Below are 18,519 nucleotides of genomic sequence, written 5' to 3'. Positions count from 1 at the left end.
GTTTCAGGTCAGGACTCTTATTCTGAAAAATGCGTTGTTAAATATGCAATTTATGCTCAGTGAAAGCCTCATCCTACTGCCACAGGCCTTCAACTAGGTGTAAGGGGATACGTTTGGAACCCAAAATGCAAAACAGGTCAGGATTGCTTGCAGACACCCAGAGGGCAGGGACCGATCCCTTACTCAAAGCTATGCAGTGATCAAGTGATCCTGGCATGAGGATTTTTTCTGAAGGGTCCCGACCCAAAACGTCAGCTTTCCTGCTCCTCTGATGCTGCCTGGCCCGCTGAGTTCATCCAGCCCCACACCTTGTTATCTCAGATTCTCCAGCATTTGCAGTTCCTACTATCTTTAGATAGGGTCTAGCCTGCCACCTCTTTCCTGAAGGCCATCTGATTAATTGTCAACTGGATAATGATGGGCTTTCTCTGGGATCCAGGGCCCTTGGGGCGAATGTCCCTCTAAGAGTCACAGATAATTCAGAGGCCAAGCTCTCCTCATTGCTCAGCAGTGCCACTGGGAAGGTGATGGCTGCTACTGGATTGGTCCTACTTCTCCCAGAGGCCTGTGATCCCAGGCAGGCGCGAGTTATCCCATGAAGGGGAATTGTCAGGTGAGGATTACTGGGGAGATGGAAAGGCAGGGGCTTGTGTCTGAAAATACCACCGCCCTTTTCCTCATGCCAGGATCACTTGATCACTGCATAGCTTTGAATAAGGGATCAGTCCCTGCCCTGTGGGTGTCTGCAAGCAATCCTGACCTGTTTTGCATTTTGGGTTCCACACGTGCCCCCTTACACCTAGTTGAAGGCCTGGGGCAGCAGGCTGAGGCATTCAGTGAGCATAAATTGCACATTTAACAACCCATGACATGGACTGAGACAGAGGTGGGATGTTCGGAAAGTGGTTCTAACTTGCTGTCTTATATTCTGATCAAATGCCCCTCTATCGCCAATCATGACACAGAAGAGAGCAACAATTTCTACCACTTGTGAGTCTACCTCACCCTATTTCTCTCTCTTGTCACTGTCTGAACACTTCTGCATGTATTTGCCTAGTCTTCATTTCTCCCTCAGTTTACTGTTTCAGTGTGTTTTCTTGCTTTATGTGGTTCTTCTCTCTGTCAGTCTTCTCTCTTTCTCGTTCTGAGTGTTGATATTGCTTGTCATGAATTGTGTTTGGGGCCAGAGGAGTGAACTGTATATGTCTTTAGTTACACTGATCCATTAACCACAAGATAAATGAATGTTTTACCCAATAATTTATATGATATGGAAATTTTATCTATAGTGTGTTCAGAATTAAAAGACTCATCAGCCAGGTTTCTTTTAGCATGGAGGCAGAGATGGAGGGTCAGTATCTGGGTTTGGGGAGGGAGGAAGGAATGCTTAAATTTAATAATGAATGTCGATGATAAAGGTTCCTTTGTTACCCCGTTTGCAGTAACTCCACAGAGGCTGGTATCCTACCATCAAGTTTCCCTTTATTTACAAGTGCATAGTACCTGACACTGGTACGGCTTTCCCAGAGTGAACAGAACCCCTGACGTTCCTGTCAGCCAGCACTGTCTGATTGGACCAGGTTAACAGCCCTAATCAGGGAACTCATATTCTATGACTTCCACCTGGTTGACCTCATTACAATCACTACACTTGACTTGAGGGACCTTTTTAAATCATGGAAGCAATGGAAAATGGGTAATAACAAATTGATCAACCGGTCGCGAATCAAAGGGAAGATGGACAGTGGGCTGTTAATCTACATTTTCTAAGTGTTATCATCACATAAGGGATCAAGGACTTTATGGAGAAGGAAAGTTTTTGTTTGTGTTCAACTCAAAGGGGAGGGTGACCTTGGTCTCTAAAATTCAGGACTGCAGCACCCCAAGTAGTGTTTGAGCCTCCAACTTTTTATTTCAGGATAAGGATTGCTCCAGCTGAGCTAGGGTTGGCAAATCCATCTCATGCATAAGGAGCAACTCCTGAACGCTGCACATTCTTACGTTTTCAGAATCTCACGCTGTGAAAAAAATATTTGTGTTAGCTAAATGAATCGGTCTGTATTTCAGTAATAGTCTATCCTGCAGCTTCATAACATTTTGAGAATGAAGAGAGAAAATACTTACTTTCTCGGGTTGCTCATGCATAAGGGCCTCGCTTAATGGAGTTATTCCCATCTCTTTTTCCACTGACATCCTATTTTGAAGCTTGAAAATTGTGATTTCTCTATCCAAGCTGAGAGAGTGGGGACCTGTTAGAGTTCGGGATACAGCTATTGCAGCTGAGCCCCTGTTGGCCATTGCTGCCCCTGAACTCCTGACCCTAAAATTTAACTTGCATCTCCATTTGGGGTCCCAGTATTCCATATTTTAGCTAGGACTTCCCAAAATATGATGGTTTAAAAAAAATGGGAATCTTTAACAGAGCGGCATTTCCTTAACACTGCATTTTAAAACATCAGGAGCGCTGTTCTGCCGAAGGGGGAGTCGAACTGTCAGCCTTCTGGCTGAGTAGTCATGGTGGTATCTGCTGAGCCATAGCTCCTCCTTGATGAAGTGCTGCCTCTAAATGCGAGCTCTTACTAATGGTGTATGCATGAACCACCATGTGTACTGGCAGTAAATTTGCAGGATCTTTTACTGGCCTGAAAATTAGTTGGCATTCACCTTGTATAAAAGAGAAATACAACACAGCTGTACTAATGTAACTGGTGCATACAGCAAAATGCTTTATGGATTTTAAAGCCGTCAGCCATCAGGAAGAATAACAGCAACATTGATCTGAGTGATTGCTGGCAGCTTTCGAACCCCACTTCAGATGGAGCTGATTATAAAGTGAAAGAAAAGCAATATGTTCAATACTGCACACCATCTCTTCTGTGGAATTTTTCATCTGGATTCTTTCATTTAGGAATGTGCAAGAGCTTATTGCATTTATTATTTATTATATCAGGCTTTGGGGTGGGATTGGAGTGGTATTGTAGGATGCAGCAGCAAACCATTGTATGCTTAACTTAGGAATGTTCCAACTGAAGCTTAATCACTGCCTCTCTTCTTTTTAATGAGACACTGCATCTTACTCAGGTAGTTGTTTTCATTTCAGCTTTGCTGGCGCTGGTGGAATACAGATGTTTGGCAGAGTCTGCATTGATTGTGTTTTTTTGCCATCAGTTGTGTATCACAGGTTGCCAGATGTTTGTCAGCTTTAGATTGTCGTCCTTAGTAAAAACAAGCTTTACAGCCTGTGAGCTGTGAGTTTTTTTTTAATTGTAGCATCTTAAATCATGATGTGTAGGATTTATAGTGGACACATTGCGCCATCCATGATAGTCAATCAATGTCAGAGCGGTCAACAGTATGCACTCTGGTACTTGTATCATCTATTGTTGTTTGTCCTTCCATCGTATTGTCCCCATATAACCGAGCATCTCCTGCATGTTTGCAGTGTTTTAACTATTTATATGATCTTTCCCTTCAAGGTCAATGTTTAAGTACACTATGTGTGAATCCAAACCATTTTAAATTCCAGAGATCAGTCAGTTGCTTGTAAATTTCAGGCTTCAAGTTGAAAGAAGTTAGATTTTAATGGAATTGCTTTGTATTTCAAACAATGTTTGACACGTGGTCTAATCATTATGTAAAATTGGGTACAGTAGCTCAGTGGTTATGTTACTTAATCCCAAAGTCTGGAATAATAATCCAGACAGGTGCAGTAATGGTGGCAATGAAGCTGCCATCTTACTGTTTTCTGAAGAAGAGTCCTGACCTGAAACGTCAGATTTCCTGCTCTTCTGATGCTGCGTGGCCTGCTGCACTTCTCCAGCTCCGTGCTGCTTTATCTCTGACTCCAGTGTCGGCAGTTTTTGTTATCTCTCAGCTTACTGTCGTGTCCTCGTTAGGAAGGAAGCATGCTGTCCCTGTCCAGTCTGGTCTTTATTTGAGCCCAGGCCTACAGAAATGTGGGTGACTTTTACTTGCCCTCAGAAGTGCAGTAGGATGCCTCGCAGTTGTATCAGAATTGCTGTGATGGGCTGCAGTGATTTGAGAAGGTGGTTAGCCACCACTTTTTCAATGAAAATTAGCGATGACCAATAGTTGCCAGCCTTACCAGGAACACTGATGTCCCAAGAAGTGGGGGGGGGGTGGTTTTGGTGGTGGTGGATGGGATTGGCGGGGGGGGGGGTGTGGGGGGTGGTGGGGAAACAAGGTAAAAGGCTGCAATCCTCACATTACAGAGTAATTTTGCTGTAATTGACAGCACTCCCTCTGTTTCTGACCGTAGAATGGTACCAAGGGACTGTTGCACTGTCAAAGGGTGCACAAGACTTTGACCCAAAGTCCGACCTGTTTATATCAAGGATGTATATGAATGTGGAAGGTCTTGTACTGATCACTTAAAAGAAGCAGATTGCCTTGTCCCCAGTGTCCCGGCTGGTCCCTAGCCATTAAACAACACCGCCCAAAGCAAATGCTAATTCCATTTCTGGTTCCTTGCTGTGAGTAAATTGTTATTTCTGACTGTAACCATGATAACAACAATTTAAATTTATACAGATTTTTAACATGTTAGACATTCCAAGACACTTCACAGGAGCCTTCTAAAGCATAATTAGATGTTGAACCATATTAGGTGCTATTAACACAGATGGCTAATACCTTGGAGACAGAGGTCGGTTTAAGGAGAGTTCTATGGGAGGACAGCGAGGGATTTGCAGAGCTTAGAGCTGGTGCATTTGAAAGCATGACCACTGGTGGAGCACCACTCAATATCTGGGATGTTCAAGGAGCCAGGATTGAAGGAATGAAAATATTTGGCAGGGTGGTGGGACTGGAGAAATTGTAGAGATTGAGACCAATGAGGCAATGATTTTCCCTAAGTCCTTCTCCTTACTTAGTGATATTTCAGGGTTGAGAAAGAAATCAAGGGAAGGTGGAGAAACAGACCGGGTGAATTAGTTTCAAATCAGGTACAGGAAATAAAATGGGTTAAGAAAGAAAAGTGGTAAGGAAATGTAATAACTTGTTTTAACATTTTAAGTTTTGAAATCTCTAACAATGATTTACTATTTGCACGAATGAAAATGAGTTAATTTTTCACCTTTGCTACAAAGTGGATTGACATTGCATTGACAATGATCACATGAAAGAAAATGGACTTAAGCTAATTCCTTAATATTTTGTGATGTCTTTAATGAGTGCTTAATGTGTAAATTCAGAAAGTTGTTCAGTTGCTCGGAGACTAAGGGCAGGAAAGCAGTTGTGTGTGGCAAATAGCTAAACAATGTAAATCAGTTTTTGAATATTGCATCTCACACCATTCTTTTAATCCCTTGAAATTACTCATCAATTTATTCATTAATAGGGAGTGCACCATGAACAAACTGCTATATTCCCAGCACAATTCCATCCAGTAGGTTTTGTAACATGAACACAGGTTATATTTTGCTGTGGCAAGTAAGCACAGAGAACCTGGGACAAAATTGAATGCTTTCAGTGAATGTCCGCTTTCCACTCTGCCTCACCTCTCTCTCACTCTTCCTTACACAGGTAAACAAGGCTCTGAAACAGAAATCTGATATTGAGCACTATCGGAACAAATTACGCCTGAAGGCAAAGAGGAAAGGGTATTATGATTTCCCAGAAGTAGAAAATAATCAAGCAATAATGGAGAAGCAGAGGAAATTGCATGAGAAGGGACAGATGGAAGCTGAAACGCAGGTGTCCTCTGCATTCACTGAATCTCGAAACAGGTACGAACAATGTAATGCAATAAAAGTTCAGGAAAAATTGCTTGAAGAATTAACAGTAACCCTTTGAAATTTGAAAGAATGTTGGAAGCAGATTCAATAATAACCTTCAAAACGGAATGACATGGAAGTTTGGAGGGGAAAATATTCACTGTTATGGGCAATGAGCAAGGAAATGGACAAATTAGATAACCCTTTTAAAGAAACAGGATAAGGGTGATGGGCCAAATGGCCATCTCTGCGCTGTATCGGTTCCTAATTTTGTACAGGCAGTCCCCTGAGAGCTGTTCTGGAGTTCATTCACAAGTCAATTTTATACGCAAGTTGGAACATGATGCAGAAGATTATCAAATAGTGGCTCACAAGTACAGGAGAAGTTTGTCGGATTTTTAAAATTACACCCCTCTATGGGATCACTTTACTACAGTACAAGTGTTCATAAGTCAGATGTTCATAAATCAGCGGTCCCTTGTACATTACTTGACAAACTGAAAGGAAGTTCCTCAGTATCAAATTTTAAAGAAGCCACAACCTATTCAAAACATGTTAGCTGTTGTTGAGAAGAGTTACATTTAAGGGAAAACAAATCTGCGCTTTTTAACATCATTTTTCATGGTCTTGGAATGTCTGAAAGTGCTCTCCAACAAATGAAGTATTTCTGTAGTTGCTGCTAAATATGGAAAACACAGCAGCGATTCTGCATACAGCAAACTCTGAAACGCAGCAGTGTTATAAAAAAAGAGACAATCTCGTTCTGAAAAATTGATTCAGGGATAAATATTCACATGGAGACAGCCCCTCTGCTCATCTCGAAATAGTGCCATGCCCACTTGAGCAGGGCAACCTTGATTTAATATTTCATCTGAATGATAACACTGTCACTGTACTCCATACTGCACGAGAATGTCAGCTTCATACTTACATTCAGCTCTCTGGAGTGAAACTTGAACATTCTAACTGTGAGTTGAGGGGCCAGTCACCAAACCACAGGTAAAAAGCAAAAGAACTGTGGATGCTGTAAACGAGGAACTAAAACAAAAGTTGCTGGAAAAGCCCAGCAGGTCTGGCAGCATCAGAGAAGGAAAAATAGAGTTAACGTTTTGGGTCCGGTGACCCTTCCTCAGAATTGCTTAACTCTGTTTTTTCCTTCTCAGATGCTGCCATACTTGCTGAGCTTTTCCAGCAACTTGGTTTTTGTACCAAACCACAGGTAATGCCTAAGAGAAGGGGCCTTCATTGTCTTATTCCTAAAACAATCCTCTTTGCTTTGAAGGAAAACTAATTTTAATTATTTTTACTTACAACATGGTGGCGTGGGAAAATTAACAAATAGCTTGCATTGCTTAAAATGCAGACAAGTAATGATGGTATTCCAAAAATAGAAAAAGTGTTGACATATGTACCTCTGCCTCCAAAAGTGATGGCTAAAATTTCACATGTCTTGCAAGATTGACGTCTTGTAAATCATTTTTGGCAGGGTTGGATGATTAAAAGCTGCCTTGAATCAAAATAGAGCAACTGTAAATCAGTGAACGGAGATGGGCTTCCAGCTGAACTGACACAAATATTAAAATGGGATGATTGAAAATACCTTCAAAATTCACCTTGAAGATATTGAAAGAACATTTATTTAATTGCACACAAGCAACAGACACCAATTTGAAAAGTGTGTGAAGTCTCTTTCTCTCTATATGCTCTCACAAGATCCAATTTCACCCCCCCTCCCAGAAATATGCAGCAATATGTTCTGTCTTGACCTTAAGTTTGCCTGAGGTATTTGATGGATGTTTCAGTAAAATGTTTCCAGTGATGACAGATTCAGCTCTTTGGAAAGAGTGCAGAATCTAGGCCTGCTCACTTCAGCAGAGCAGAGAAGGTTAAGAGAGGGTTTGACAGAATTGTTAAAAATTGTGATTGATATAGATAAACAAAGGGACAGCGTGGTTAACACCATTGCCTCACAACGCCAGGGACCCAGGTTCGATTTCAGCCTCAGGCGACTGTCTGTGTGAAGTTCTCCCTGTGTCTGCATGGGTTTCCGGCAGACGCTCTGGTTTGCTCCCAAAGTCCAAAAATGTACAGGCTAGGTGGCTTGGCCGTGCAAAACTGCTGCATAGTGTTCAGGGATTGTAGGCTTGGTTCATTAGCCGAGATTCATGTGGGGTTACAGGGGTAAGATGGGGGAGTGGGCCAGGGTGGGATGCTCTTTGGAGGGTTGGTACTGGCCATTCAGCCTTTATCTGCACTGTAGGGAATAAATGATTTTTGTAAGGTGTTAGTGGCTTTATAGGCCTCAAACCCAAAGCACTGTTAGCTTCTGGTTCCACTCTAGATATGCACTTTAGAAGTATATGCTATTACTTGGAGGTGGGGGGGGGGGGGGGGCCGGGGGTGGGTGCGGGGAGGTTGTTACCATTGACCATATATTGAATCAGACTAGCTGTCTAGATACTGTGGCTAAAGGACACAACAAAGACTGGGTGAGGAACTCAGCCCTTGACTTCCCAAAGCCTGACCGCTATCTATAAGGCACAGGCCAGGAGTGTGATTAAATACTGTCCACTTGCCTTGATGAGTGCAGTTACAATGTTAAAGAAACTCAACGCTGCCCATGACAAAGCAGCCCACTGACTGGCACCACCTTACATGTGGCAGCAGTGCAGACCATCTACAAGATGCACAACAGCAGTTCACCAAGGCTCTTTCAGTGACATCTTCCAAACCTATTGCCTCTGTGACTTAGAGGACAAGGGTATCAGGTGTGTGAGAATACCACCATGTTCCCCCCCAACTACACAATATCCTAACTTGGAACTATACCACTATTACTTCACAGTTTTCTGGTCACAATCCTGGAACTACCTCCCCTAAAGTCCTGCATTGTTCCTACCAGAGGGACTGCCGGAGCTCAATAATGTGGCTCACTAGCCGACAATTGCTTGCTTTGCTCAGTCCACATCCTATAAAAGAATCAAATTCTGCAGCCCTGCTCTGTCAGAGTCGCTATGTTTTGGATGAGAAAGTAACCCATTGCCCCATTTATACAGTGTGGTGGCCAAAACAATGCTTTGAAGAAGAGTAACTGAAGTAAACCCCTGCCATCTTGGGGAATATTTAGCCTTCATTCAACATTGTGAGAAAGCAGATGGCCTGATCATAATCTCACTGCTGTTGGTGGGAACCTGCTGTGTGCAAATTGGCTACTGCATTTTCTACGCGACTACAGGGACTATGTCTCAAAAGTCCTTAATTGTTTGAAAGGCACTTTAAGAAATTCTGAGATTGTGAAAGGTGCTAGAGAATTATAAGGCTTATTTTTTAATGGCTGACAACTAGAAAAGACTGATTTAAAATGATTGGCCAGAGAGTCAGTTTTAATGCAGTGAGTGTTTAGAATTTGAAATATTCTGCCTGATAGGGTGGTGGATAAAGATTCAATATTGGATTTCAAACAGAAATTGGATAAACACTTTAAAGGAGGAAATAAACTCAAGGTGTTGGGCAAAGAGTGAGGAGTGAGGCTGATTGTATTGCTCTTTGAGAAAGTTGGCATGGACTCGCTGGCCTGAATGACCTCTTTCTGTGCTGCTATGATTTGTATGATATTCTGTGATTGTAATGTTGGTCATCCTGACCATGAAGGGAGAAGGACGGGTTAGGGATTTGTTGTAACCATGTTTCAACCCCATCTCCAATGATGTTTCCTTTTGAATGCAACAGCTTCCACAAGTTGCATATTGCTGAATACATCCTAATCTATGACCAACAAGGCAGCAGTGTGAAAGCTGAGCAACCAAAAGGGTGGGCATGTGGACCATTTGACTTTTGAGCAAGCCGAAAACATAGGGACAGGCTGTCATCACTCAGTCCTTCAGATCAGTAAATTAGATCATGGCTAGTCTACATCATGACTCAGTGGGTGGGTGCTCACATCTGAGGTTGACAGTAATGGGTCACCTATTTTTGACTCAGATTTATATTAACTTTTAACAATGCTGAAGGTCACCTTGCCACCTCCAAAAGTGTTTGAGGTCTAGATACCTTACCATTCCAAAGCAGCTATCCATACAAATCCATAATGTTAAGACCTGCTCTGAGTAGTTATAATCTGCACTCTGACTGGGTTATGCATGAAATGGAATTCTATATAAGATTTGAATGGAGGGAACAAGTGATGTGAATGGTCAGCAACCTATCCAAAACCATGCATGCAAGAAACTTGGCCATCCTTCAGTCTAACACCTGCAAAAGTAGAAAATGGCTTGTTTGGATGTGGGACTTTGGATTTCTGATCCCTTCTGCCATTTTTGTTGCATCAGAGAGCCTCACCAATGAGACTCAAATATGGGTTGGTGGGTTTGATTTTAATTCTACACATTCAGTCTGGATTTTCAGGAAGTTAAAATCATGTTGCTAGATGTGGCCATCTTATTTCTCTGACCAAAACAGGATTCTATTCATTTTGAAATCCATCTGCCTATTAGAAGCTGATTTTTTAAGATTAGTAGCATGTTATGCAATGTTGCCATAGTCTTCCTTCTGAATTAACTACGTCTCACTTTGATTCTGATTGCACCTTTAAAAGTTGTAATCTGAAATAACTGCACAAAGACCAGTATCCCATCTCTGAGTCCCCATTTATTTACATGTGCACAGTACACCTACGGTGGCCAACCAGATCACAGTCAGGCTGTGAAGTGAGGAAATTCTGAATGTCCTGTTTATAATTTTTAAAGAAATTATTTAATCTATTTTCCTGATCAATCTGCTCAGAGATATTATTACACATCTCTGGAGCAGGTGGGACTTGGACCCAGTCTGCCAATTCAGGGGTAGGAACATTACCTCTGCCCTACAAGAGGTAATGTCTTGTTCATATCTGTTGACCAGGGCTCCCTGACTGGCCCAGCTTAACAACACCAATTAAGGATGTCACAGTCAATAAGATCCACCTGGTTCCAAGCACTACATGCTCCCACTTTTCACAACCAAATAATGAGCATAAATTGAGGACAGTAATGGCCCCAAAACCAATTTCTGTGGAACACTGTTTCATCTTTTGCCAGTCTTGAGTATCTGCTTCAAACTCTTACTGTCTTTATTTTTTGTAGCCAGTTTGCTATACACTCAGCTTCCTGCTACCTGATTCTACATGCTCTGTTCCTAACAAAAAGTTGTAGATTGTCTCCATGTTGAAGGGCCTCACTCTGTCTTACCTGCTTCTTTCAATCATGAAAGTCGTTGGTTGGCCCTGCAGTTTTTAATGAGCTCTTGTTTGGGTAGCAAGCCCACCCTTTGGTCATTAAGTGCCTGTCCCAGTGAAAACTGCAGTGAGTGACTGTGTTTTTTTCGTGATATGAGCTCCCATTTCAGCCTGTTAGGGAGTTCAGAAGCCTAAAGGCAAAACTCCTCTGCATTTTCTTTCCATCTTCTCTCTCAAATCCTTAATCGTCAAAAACTTCTCCGAGGTTACCATCCTTAATCTTCGTGTTATCCAAGTAAGAGCTTATAATAGATCTAGTTATTCCAATATCCAAGAACATAGAACATAGTACAGTACAGCACAGAACAGGCCCTTCAGCCCACGATGTTGTGCCGACCATTGATCCTCACATATGCACCCTCAAATTTCTGTGACCATATGCATGTCCAGCAGTCTCTTAAATGACCCCAATGACCTTGCTTCCACAACTGCTGCTGGCAACGCATTCCATGCTCTCACAACTCTGTGTAAAGAACCCGCCTCTGACATCCCCTTTATACTTTCCTCCAACCAGCTTAAAACTATGACCCCTCATGTTAGCCATTTCTGCCCTGGGAAATAGTCTCTGGCTATCAACTCTATCTATGCCTCTCATTATCTTGTATACCTCAATTAGGTCCCTCTCCTCCTCCTTTTCGCCAATGAAAAAAGTCCAAGCTCAGTCAACCTCTCTTCATAAGATAAGCCCTCCAGTCCAGGCAGCATCCTGGTAAACCTCCTCTGAACCCTCTCCAAAGCATCCACATCTTTCCTATATTAGGGCGACCAGAACTGGACGCAGTATTCCAAGTGCGGTCTAACCAAAGTTTTATAGAGCTGCAACAAGATCTCACGGCTCTTAAACTCAATCCCCCTGTTAATGAAAGCCAAAACACCATATGCTTTCTTAACAACCCTGTCCACTTGGGTGGCCATTTTAAGGGATCTGTGTATCTGCACACCAAGATCCCTCTGTTCCTCCACACTGCCAAGAATCCTATCCTTAATCCTGTACTCAGCTTTCAAATTTGACCTTCCAAAATGCATCACCTTACATTTATCCAGGTTGAACTCCATCTGCCACCTCTCAGCCCATCTCTGCATCCTGTCAATGTCCTGCTGCAGCCTACAACAGCCCTCTATACTGTCAACGACACCTCCAACCTTTGTGTCGTCTGCAAACTTGCTGACCCATCCTTCAATCCCCTCATCCAAGTCATTAATAGAAATTACAAACAGTAGAGGCCCAAGGACAGAGCCCTGTGGAACACCACTCAGCACTGACTTCCAGGCAGAATATTTTCCTTCTACTACCACTCGCTGCCTTCTGTTGGCCAGCCAATTCTGTATTCAGACAGCTAAGTTCCCCTGTATCCCATTCCTCCTGACCTTCTGAATGAGCCTACCATGGGGAACCTCATCAAATGCCTTACTGAAGTCCATATACACCACATCCACAGCTTGACCCTCATCAACTTTTCTAGTCACATCCTCAAAGAAGGATGTTATACTCAAAGAGAACACAATGTAAGGAAATGGGAATGCCAGAGTACCTCCCTTCAAAGTTGCACACCGTCATGACTTGGAACTATCTCACTCACTGTTCCTTCACTATTGATGGGTCAAAACCCTGAAACTTTGTTCCTAACAGCCTTATGGGTGCACCAGCATCATTATAGACGACAGCAGTTCATGAAAGTGTCTCACCACCACCTCCTTGGTGGCAATGAGGGATTATGCTGGTCTAGCTAGGAATGCCTGCATCCCATGAATAAATAAAAGGAAGGGATGCAAAGCTTCAAGACAAAGCATCAATTTTCTGACAGAAACTTTCTTTGAGGATAGTTCACCATCTGAGAACATTTTCTCAAATTATTTACTCTTTGAGAGAAGTAATTTGCTCTATATTTCACTTGACATCGTCAGTGTAGAGGTAAACTGCAAGTCATTGTATTCATTGCAGATGCCAGTAATCAGCTATGTAGTGTTTGCTACAATTTTAATCATTGTTTTTAAATATATTTTGACTCCATGTAGGCAATCCCAGACAAAGAATGCTGTTTATAGGAGCAGGCAGTCTTTGAACAGCCCAGGTCCAGGAGGAACCGAGATGGATCTACTTGTGAGGAGGGAGAGATCACGGCGGGGCATTCGCAACAGCGGATATGATGTAAGTAGATTGTTTGTTTGCTTTTTTAGTGGACAGGTTCTATTTAGTTGTACCCTTTTTTCACAATGAGTTTGACATATTTACTTGTTAAAGTATAAATATTGAGGGCTGTAATTGATCTGGACTCCAGATGATTATGCCACTCTGTGGAAAAGAAAGAGTGTCTTTCAGACATTTTTCTGTATCTTTCTTCCTGTTCTGTAGAATCTACCATTGCTCCTTGTGTACAAAGAGCACACCTGTTCTTCTTCATGTCTATCTTGCAAGCATTGTAGGTCATAAGCTATTATATGTGGCTGGACTTTGAAACATGATAACTAGAGGAGGCCATTCAATCCCTCCAGCATATTCTTCCATTAACTAATCTGTATCTTAACACCATCTTCCTGCATGGATTTCAATAACCTTAATACCTTTGACTAACCAAATTAAATCAAACTAACATTTCAAATTTTCAATTGATTTCACCTTGCAAATATTATTAGATAAGACTATTGAAGAAGGTGAGTAAGTTCAGCAAAATAGAGTTGGCTTAGAGACGTAATTGAATGGTAAAAGGGTGAAGAGCTTGCTCCTGTTCCACAGAAATATAGTCAACACTTATTCAAAAGGTTGTCTTTATTGCTGTTATTACCAATAGGTTGTGCAGCAACTGGCGCACTCAAAGAGTGACAAAATATCTAAGCTGTAACAGGAAATGTGGCTGGGGATGGCAGTGAGTTGGGTGCAGGCAGTTACCAGCAGGTTGGCCAGGAATGGGCTGCATAGAAGACTCAGCCTTCATGGTATGGTGTCTTCATCTCCATTTGTGCTTGTACAAGTGACTGGTGGCCATCTTGGCATTGTCAACGCATGCCCTACTTTCAAAATGATTTTTTTTGGCAAGATTAGGAGTCAGATGACTCTGTTGAAAGGGGAAATGGAAATTCTCCAACTATGTAGTCATATTGTGGGTGATCACAACAGAGACCTTTATGGGACATTGAAATAATTAATCTCGCTAATGGTATCATGATCGCAAAGTGGCCATGTTGCTGGGTTAGTAATCCAGAGGCTCGGACTAATGGTTAGGAGAAATGAGTTTGAATCCCACGTTAGCTGTTAGAGAATTTTGATTTACCTTATTAAATACAGTTGTAATAAAAAGATAAGCTCAGTTATGAGGATCAAGAGGCCATTCAAAGCCATAAAAACACATCAAATGCCCTCTGGTAATGGAAATCTGTCATCCTTACCAGGTTAGTCCTCCCTGAACTTGATGCTGAACTACCATCAGAAATAGCCTAGAAAGCCATTCAGTTGTAAGAAACAGAAAAAGTAAATAAGAATAAAATTTGGTGAACCACTACATGTCAGCTGAAGAACTTAAACAAAAGTTACATTCGTTGCAGGTCTTGCTGTAAATTTCCCGTCATAACAACTAGGTCCATCTGCCAAGATGGAGACCGCTAAAATTAGAGCTTGAAAGATTCATGCTTATTGAACCATACTTCGTGAGAAGTAAGGATGAGATCTAAAAATACTGTGAAACAGGACCTCCCAAGACAGTAATCTCAAGATTGCTCCCAGTACCATGTGCTAATGAAAATAGAAATCGGGTGATTGAGTGAATGAACATTTAGCTGAAAAAATGGTATGGGAAGGGAGGCTTTACAGGACACTGGGACCAGCTCTGTGGCACCTGGGACTTGATGTGGAGGATGGTACACCTTAGCAAGACTGAGTTTGATATTCTTACAGGGAGATTTACTTGGATAGTGTTTAAAGTCGCTTGTCGGTAGATGGGAACTGAAGAGGCCATTCAATAGAAAAGCTGTGAATGGAAAACAACATGAAAAAAAATCCTAAAATCAACCAGGCTAACCTTACAGAATAATGTTGAAAAGGCAGATTAAAGGCTGTCTTCAAATGCTACATGCATTCAGCTAACCTGATAGACTAATTGATGGTTCCAGTAGAAGTAAAAGGATATGATTTAATTGCCATTATGTAGATTTTGCTGCAGCATAATTGACACTGGAAGCTGAATATTAAAGAATATTCAGTATTTGGAAAGGATAGGCAAAAGTGAATAGGAAGTGGTATAATGCTAATACAGGCTCTGCTTCACTCAGAGGGTAGTGAACCTTCTGGAATTTTCAATGATAGAGTCTGTTGAAGCTCAGTCACTAAGTAAGCTCAAGACACAGATTGATAGATTTCTGGATATTCATAACTTCAATGGATACAGAGTAACATGGAATTAGTAATGTAGATGATTAGCCATGATCTAGAATGGCAGAGTAGACTCAGGAGACTAAGGCTATGGCTTGGGGAAAGCAGGCATAATGGAATGGGTCTGGTTGAGATGCTTTTCAGAGGGGCAGTGTGGACTTGTTGGGCCTTATGGCCTGTTTCCACACTGTAGGGATTCTATGATTCTTCCAGGTTTTCAGAAGCAATTCCATTATGGAATGTCAAGGCAACGACAGTTGTGGAGGAGTTGCTTGCTTTCTTCACCCATTATGGACTAACCAGGGATATTCAGTCAGACCAAGGGTCCAATTTTACTGCCCGATTTTTTAAGGAGATCACAAATAGTCCTGGGTGTAGCATCCTGAATCACGGGGAGCATTGGAAAGGTGGCATCAGACTGTAAAGACCATGTTGAGGGTTTATTGCCAGAATTACCCAAATGATCGGTTTAAACGTACCCCATTTGTAATATTTGCTATTAGAGATGCTCCCAAGTGAATCGACTTAATTTTTTCTATTCGAATTGATATTCAGACAAGAAGTAAGAGGGCCTTTAAAATTAATTAAGGAAAAGTTGAAAAGTAGGTTTGAGATCAGAAATCTCACAGATGGATTATGTACCTAAGGTGAGAGAAAGATTAAACAGAGTAGGTGAATTAGCTAGACAGCATTTGAAGGTGGCACGGCACCTAATGAAGCAAGAAGCAGATAAGAAATCTAAAATTTGTATATTTGCCTGTGGGGATAAAGAATTAGTGCTATTACCAGAGGTAGGAGACCCCTTCAAAGCAAAGTTTAATGATCCCTACAGATTGAGAAGACGTTAGGTCAGGTGAATAATCTGGTATAGATGCTACATAGCTGGGGATAAAAATTATCCGGGTATGACGTGAACATGCTGAAACCTTACTATGACGGGGAAAAGAAACTGGAGAAACAGGTATTAGTTACTGCCAGTCAGAGGGAGGAATCAAATCCAGATGAACTGTTTTTTGAGGTGCCTCAGAATAAATTAAATAATGAGCAAGTCCTTAAGGAATAGGATAGGGCAGTGAGCTATCTGTCCTAGGAACAGAGAACTGAATTGAAAGACTTGTTACAGTGCTATGAGGACATACGTAGAACTGGAATGAGAAAGATTAATTCTCTTACATGAGGTTGACATAGGAAAGGCTGTTCCAATAAAATAACCTCTACAGGTTTAATCCTCTCAAAGCAGCGCAAGTTCAGAAGGAAGTGGAAGTGATGCTGCAAGAAGACATCATCGAGCCAAGTCAAGTGATTGAAGTTTGCTGATTGTATTTGGTTCCCAAACTTGATGGCATTCAACGATTCTGCGTAGATTATCAGAAAGTCAACACTGTGGTGATCAAATCTGATTTGTACCCAATTCTGAGACTGGAGAACTGTGTGAGAAAAGTATGACAAACCAATAACATCACATAGTTGGACTTACTTTGCAGTTATTGGCAAATACCTCAGTCAGAGAGAGCAAAAGAAGTTCCTGCTTCTGTAACCCCAAATGGGCTTTATCTTTTGAAAGTAATGCCTCTTGGAATGAAAAACGCACTGGCCAGTTTTCAAAGGCTAATGAACAGAGCTTTTGCAGGATTGACTAAGTGTGCTGTCGAGATAGATGACTTAGTAATCTTTAGCCTTTCTTGGAAAGATCACATGGAGCATTGGGCAGAGCTCTTTGAGAAACAACGGAAGCAAAGTTGGTCAAAAACGGAAGTCAGGAATGTGGAAGTGACGTTTTTAGGCACAACTTCAGACACAGACGGATGATACCAAAGAACACGAAGACGAAGGCCATTGAGGAAATTCCAAGACCATCCTTGAATTTTTAAGGTTGAGCAGATTCTGCAGAAAATTTGTCTGAAACTTTAGTAGCGTAGAGGCTCTGATGACAGATTTGTTAAAAAAGAACGTAAAATTTCAGTGGACAGAACAATACCAGGAAGCATACGAGAATTTGAAATTCCAGTTCACCAGCGCACCAATATTACCCATGGCAAAGCTTTGAAATCCTTTAAAGTTGCCATTGATTCAAGTGACGTAGGTCTTTGAGCAGTGTCGTTCCAGGAAGATGATTGTGGAAGTGAAAGGCCAATCGGTGGTTATTCAAAAAAACTCAATATCCACCAGAAAAAAATACTCAACCATTGAAAAAGAGTTATTGAGTTTGGTAGTGGCCTTACAATATTTTAATGTTTACATTGCAAACAATGCATCAGAGACGATTGGTCAGAGACTGATCACAATCCTTTGGCATTTCTAGAAAGATACAAGGATGAGAACACTAGATTATTTCATTGGAGGCTGACCTCTTCTGAGAACTAAAGGCAAAACTCTGAAAGAGGAGCACCTTGCCCTATAATCTGTAAAAAGAATGTGAAAAATGGTGCAACCTGCCTTTCAGCAACTTCAAGTGGTTAGATTAAATAAATCCCTGACGTAGTCTTTAAAATCAACAAGTAACAATTTATTTATCTAACTCTAAGAGTGAACAAATTAATTAAACTATTAATAAACCGATTAAATCTCTTCTAACTACTTACCATTCCTGAATAATGCTGTTCTAATAAATACAAGCCCCACTTATATAACATAAAAACAAACATAGAATTTAGTCTCTCAAAACTACAGCCAGGTTACTTGTCTTCTGGAAAGTTCTATGCCTTCTCCATCAAATGTTCTCTCAGGAACGCCTTCTCCATTAGTTCTTCTGTCAGGAATATTAACTATTTGTGCCATTGGTATCTTTGAATTAGATGGCGCTTTCTCTCAGACATAGAGGAGAATTCGATAGCCAGTAGAGATCTGTTGGCTCTGGTGGATGGCAGTTAGCTCTGCACTCTTTATCCAACTGCCCCCTTCTTTTATACCCTTGATGACATACCAATTTCTTAGAATACAATTTCCCCTATGTTGTCAAAACCATCAGGTTTAAATTTAATTGGGTTTTGGTATCTAAGTGCTTGATTCAAATTGGTGGGCTGAATGCAAAACTTATTGTCTTAATGACAAAACAAAACTGCTCCTTGGCCTGCTAACCGTATGGCCTTTTGATACAAATGTTTCATTTCACGTGCACGCTGTGAACTTATAATCTTTCAAGCTGCAGC

General features: G+C 41.4%; 1 protein-coding gene across 2 annotated transcripts in view; it reads left to right on the top strand.

Moving 5' to 3' along the window:
* Window positions 1–18,519, top strand: part of kiaa1549la (KIAA1549-like a) — a 254,858-nt gene that overhangs the window by 197,693 nt on the left and 38,646 nt on the right. For both annotated transcript variants that reach the window (XM_059652107.1, XM_059652108.1), the window contains exons 14-15: window positions 5,545–5,747; window positions 13,024–13,156. In XM_059652107.1, the coding sequence (XP_059508090.1) occupies window positions 5,545–5,747; window positions 13,024–13,156 (336 nt within the window). The remainder of the gene's footprint in view (window positions 1–5,544; window positions 5,748–13,023; window positions 13,157–18,519) is intronic.

The sequence above is a fragment of the Stegostoma tigrinum genome, chromosome 17 (genome assembly GCF_030684315.1).
Source record: "Stegostoma tigrinum isolate sSteTig4 chromosome 17, sSteTig4.hap1, whole genome shotgun sequence".
In the NCBI taxonomy this organism is placed as follows: domain Eukaryota; kingdom Metazoa; phylum Chordata; class Chondrichthyes; order Orectolobiformes; family Stegostomatidae; genus Stegostoma; species Stegostoma tigrinum.
This window is presented reverse-complemented; position numbering and strand designations above follow the sequence as displayed.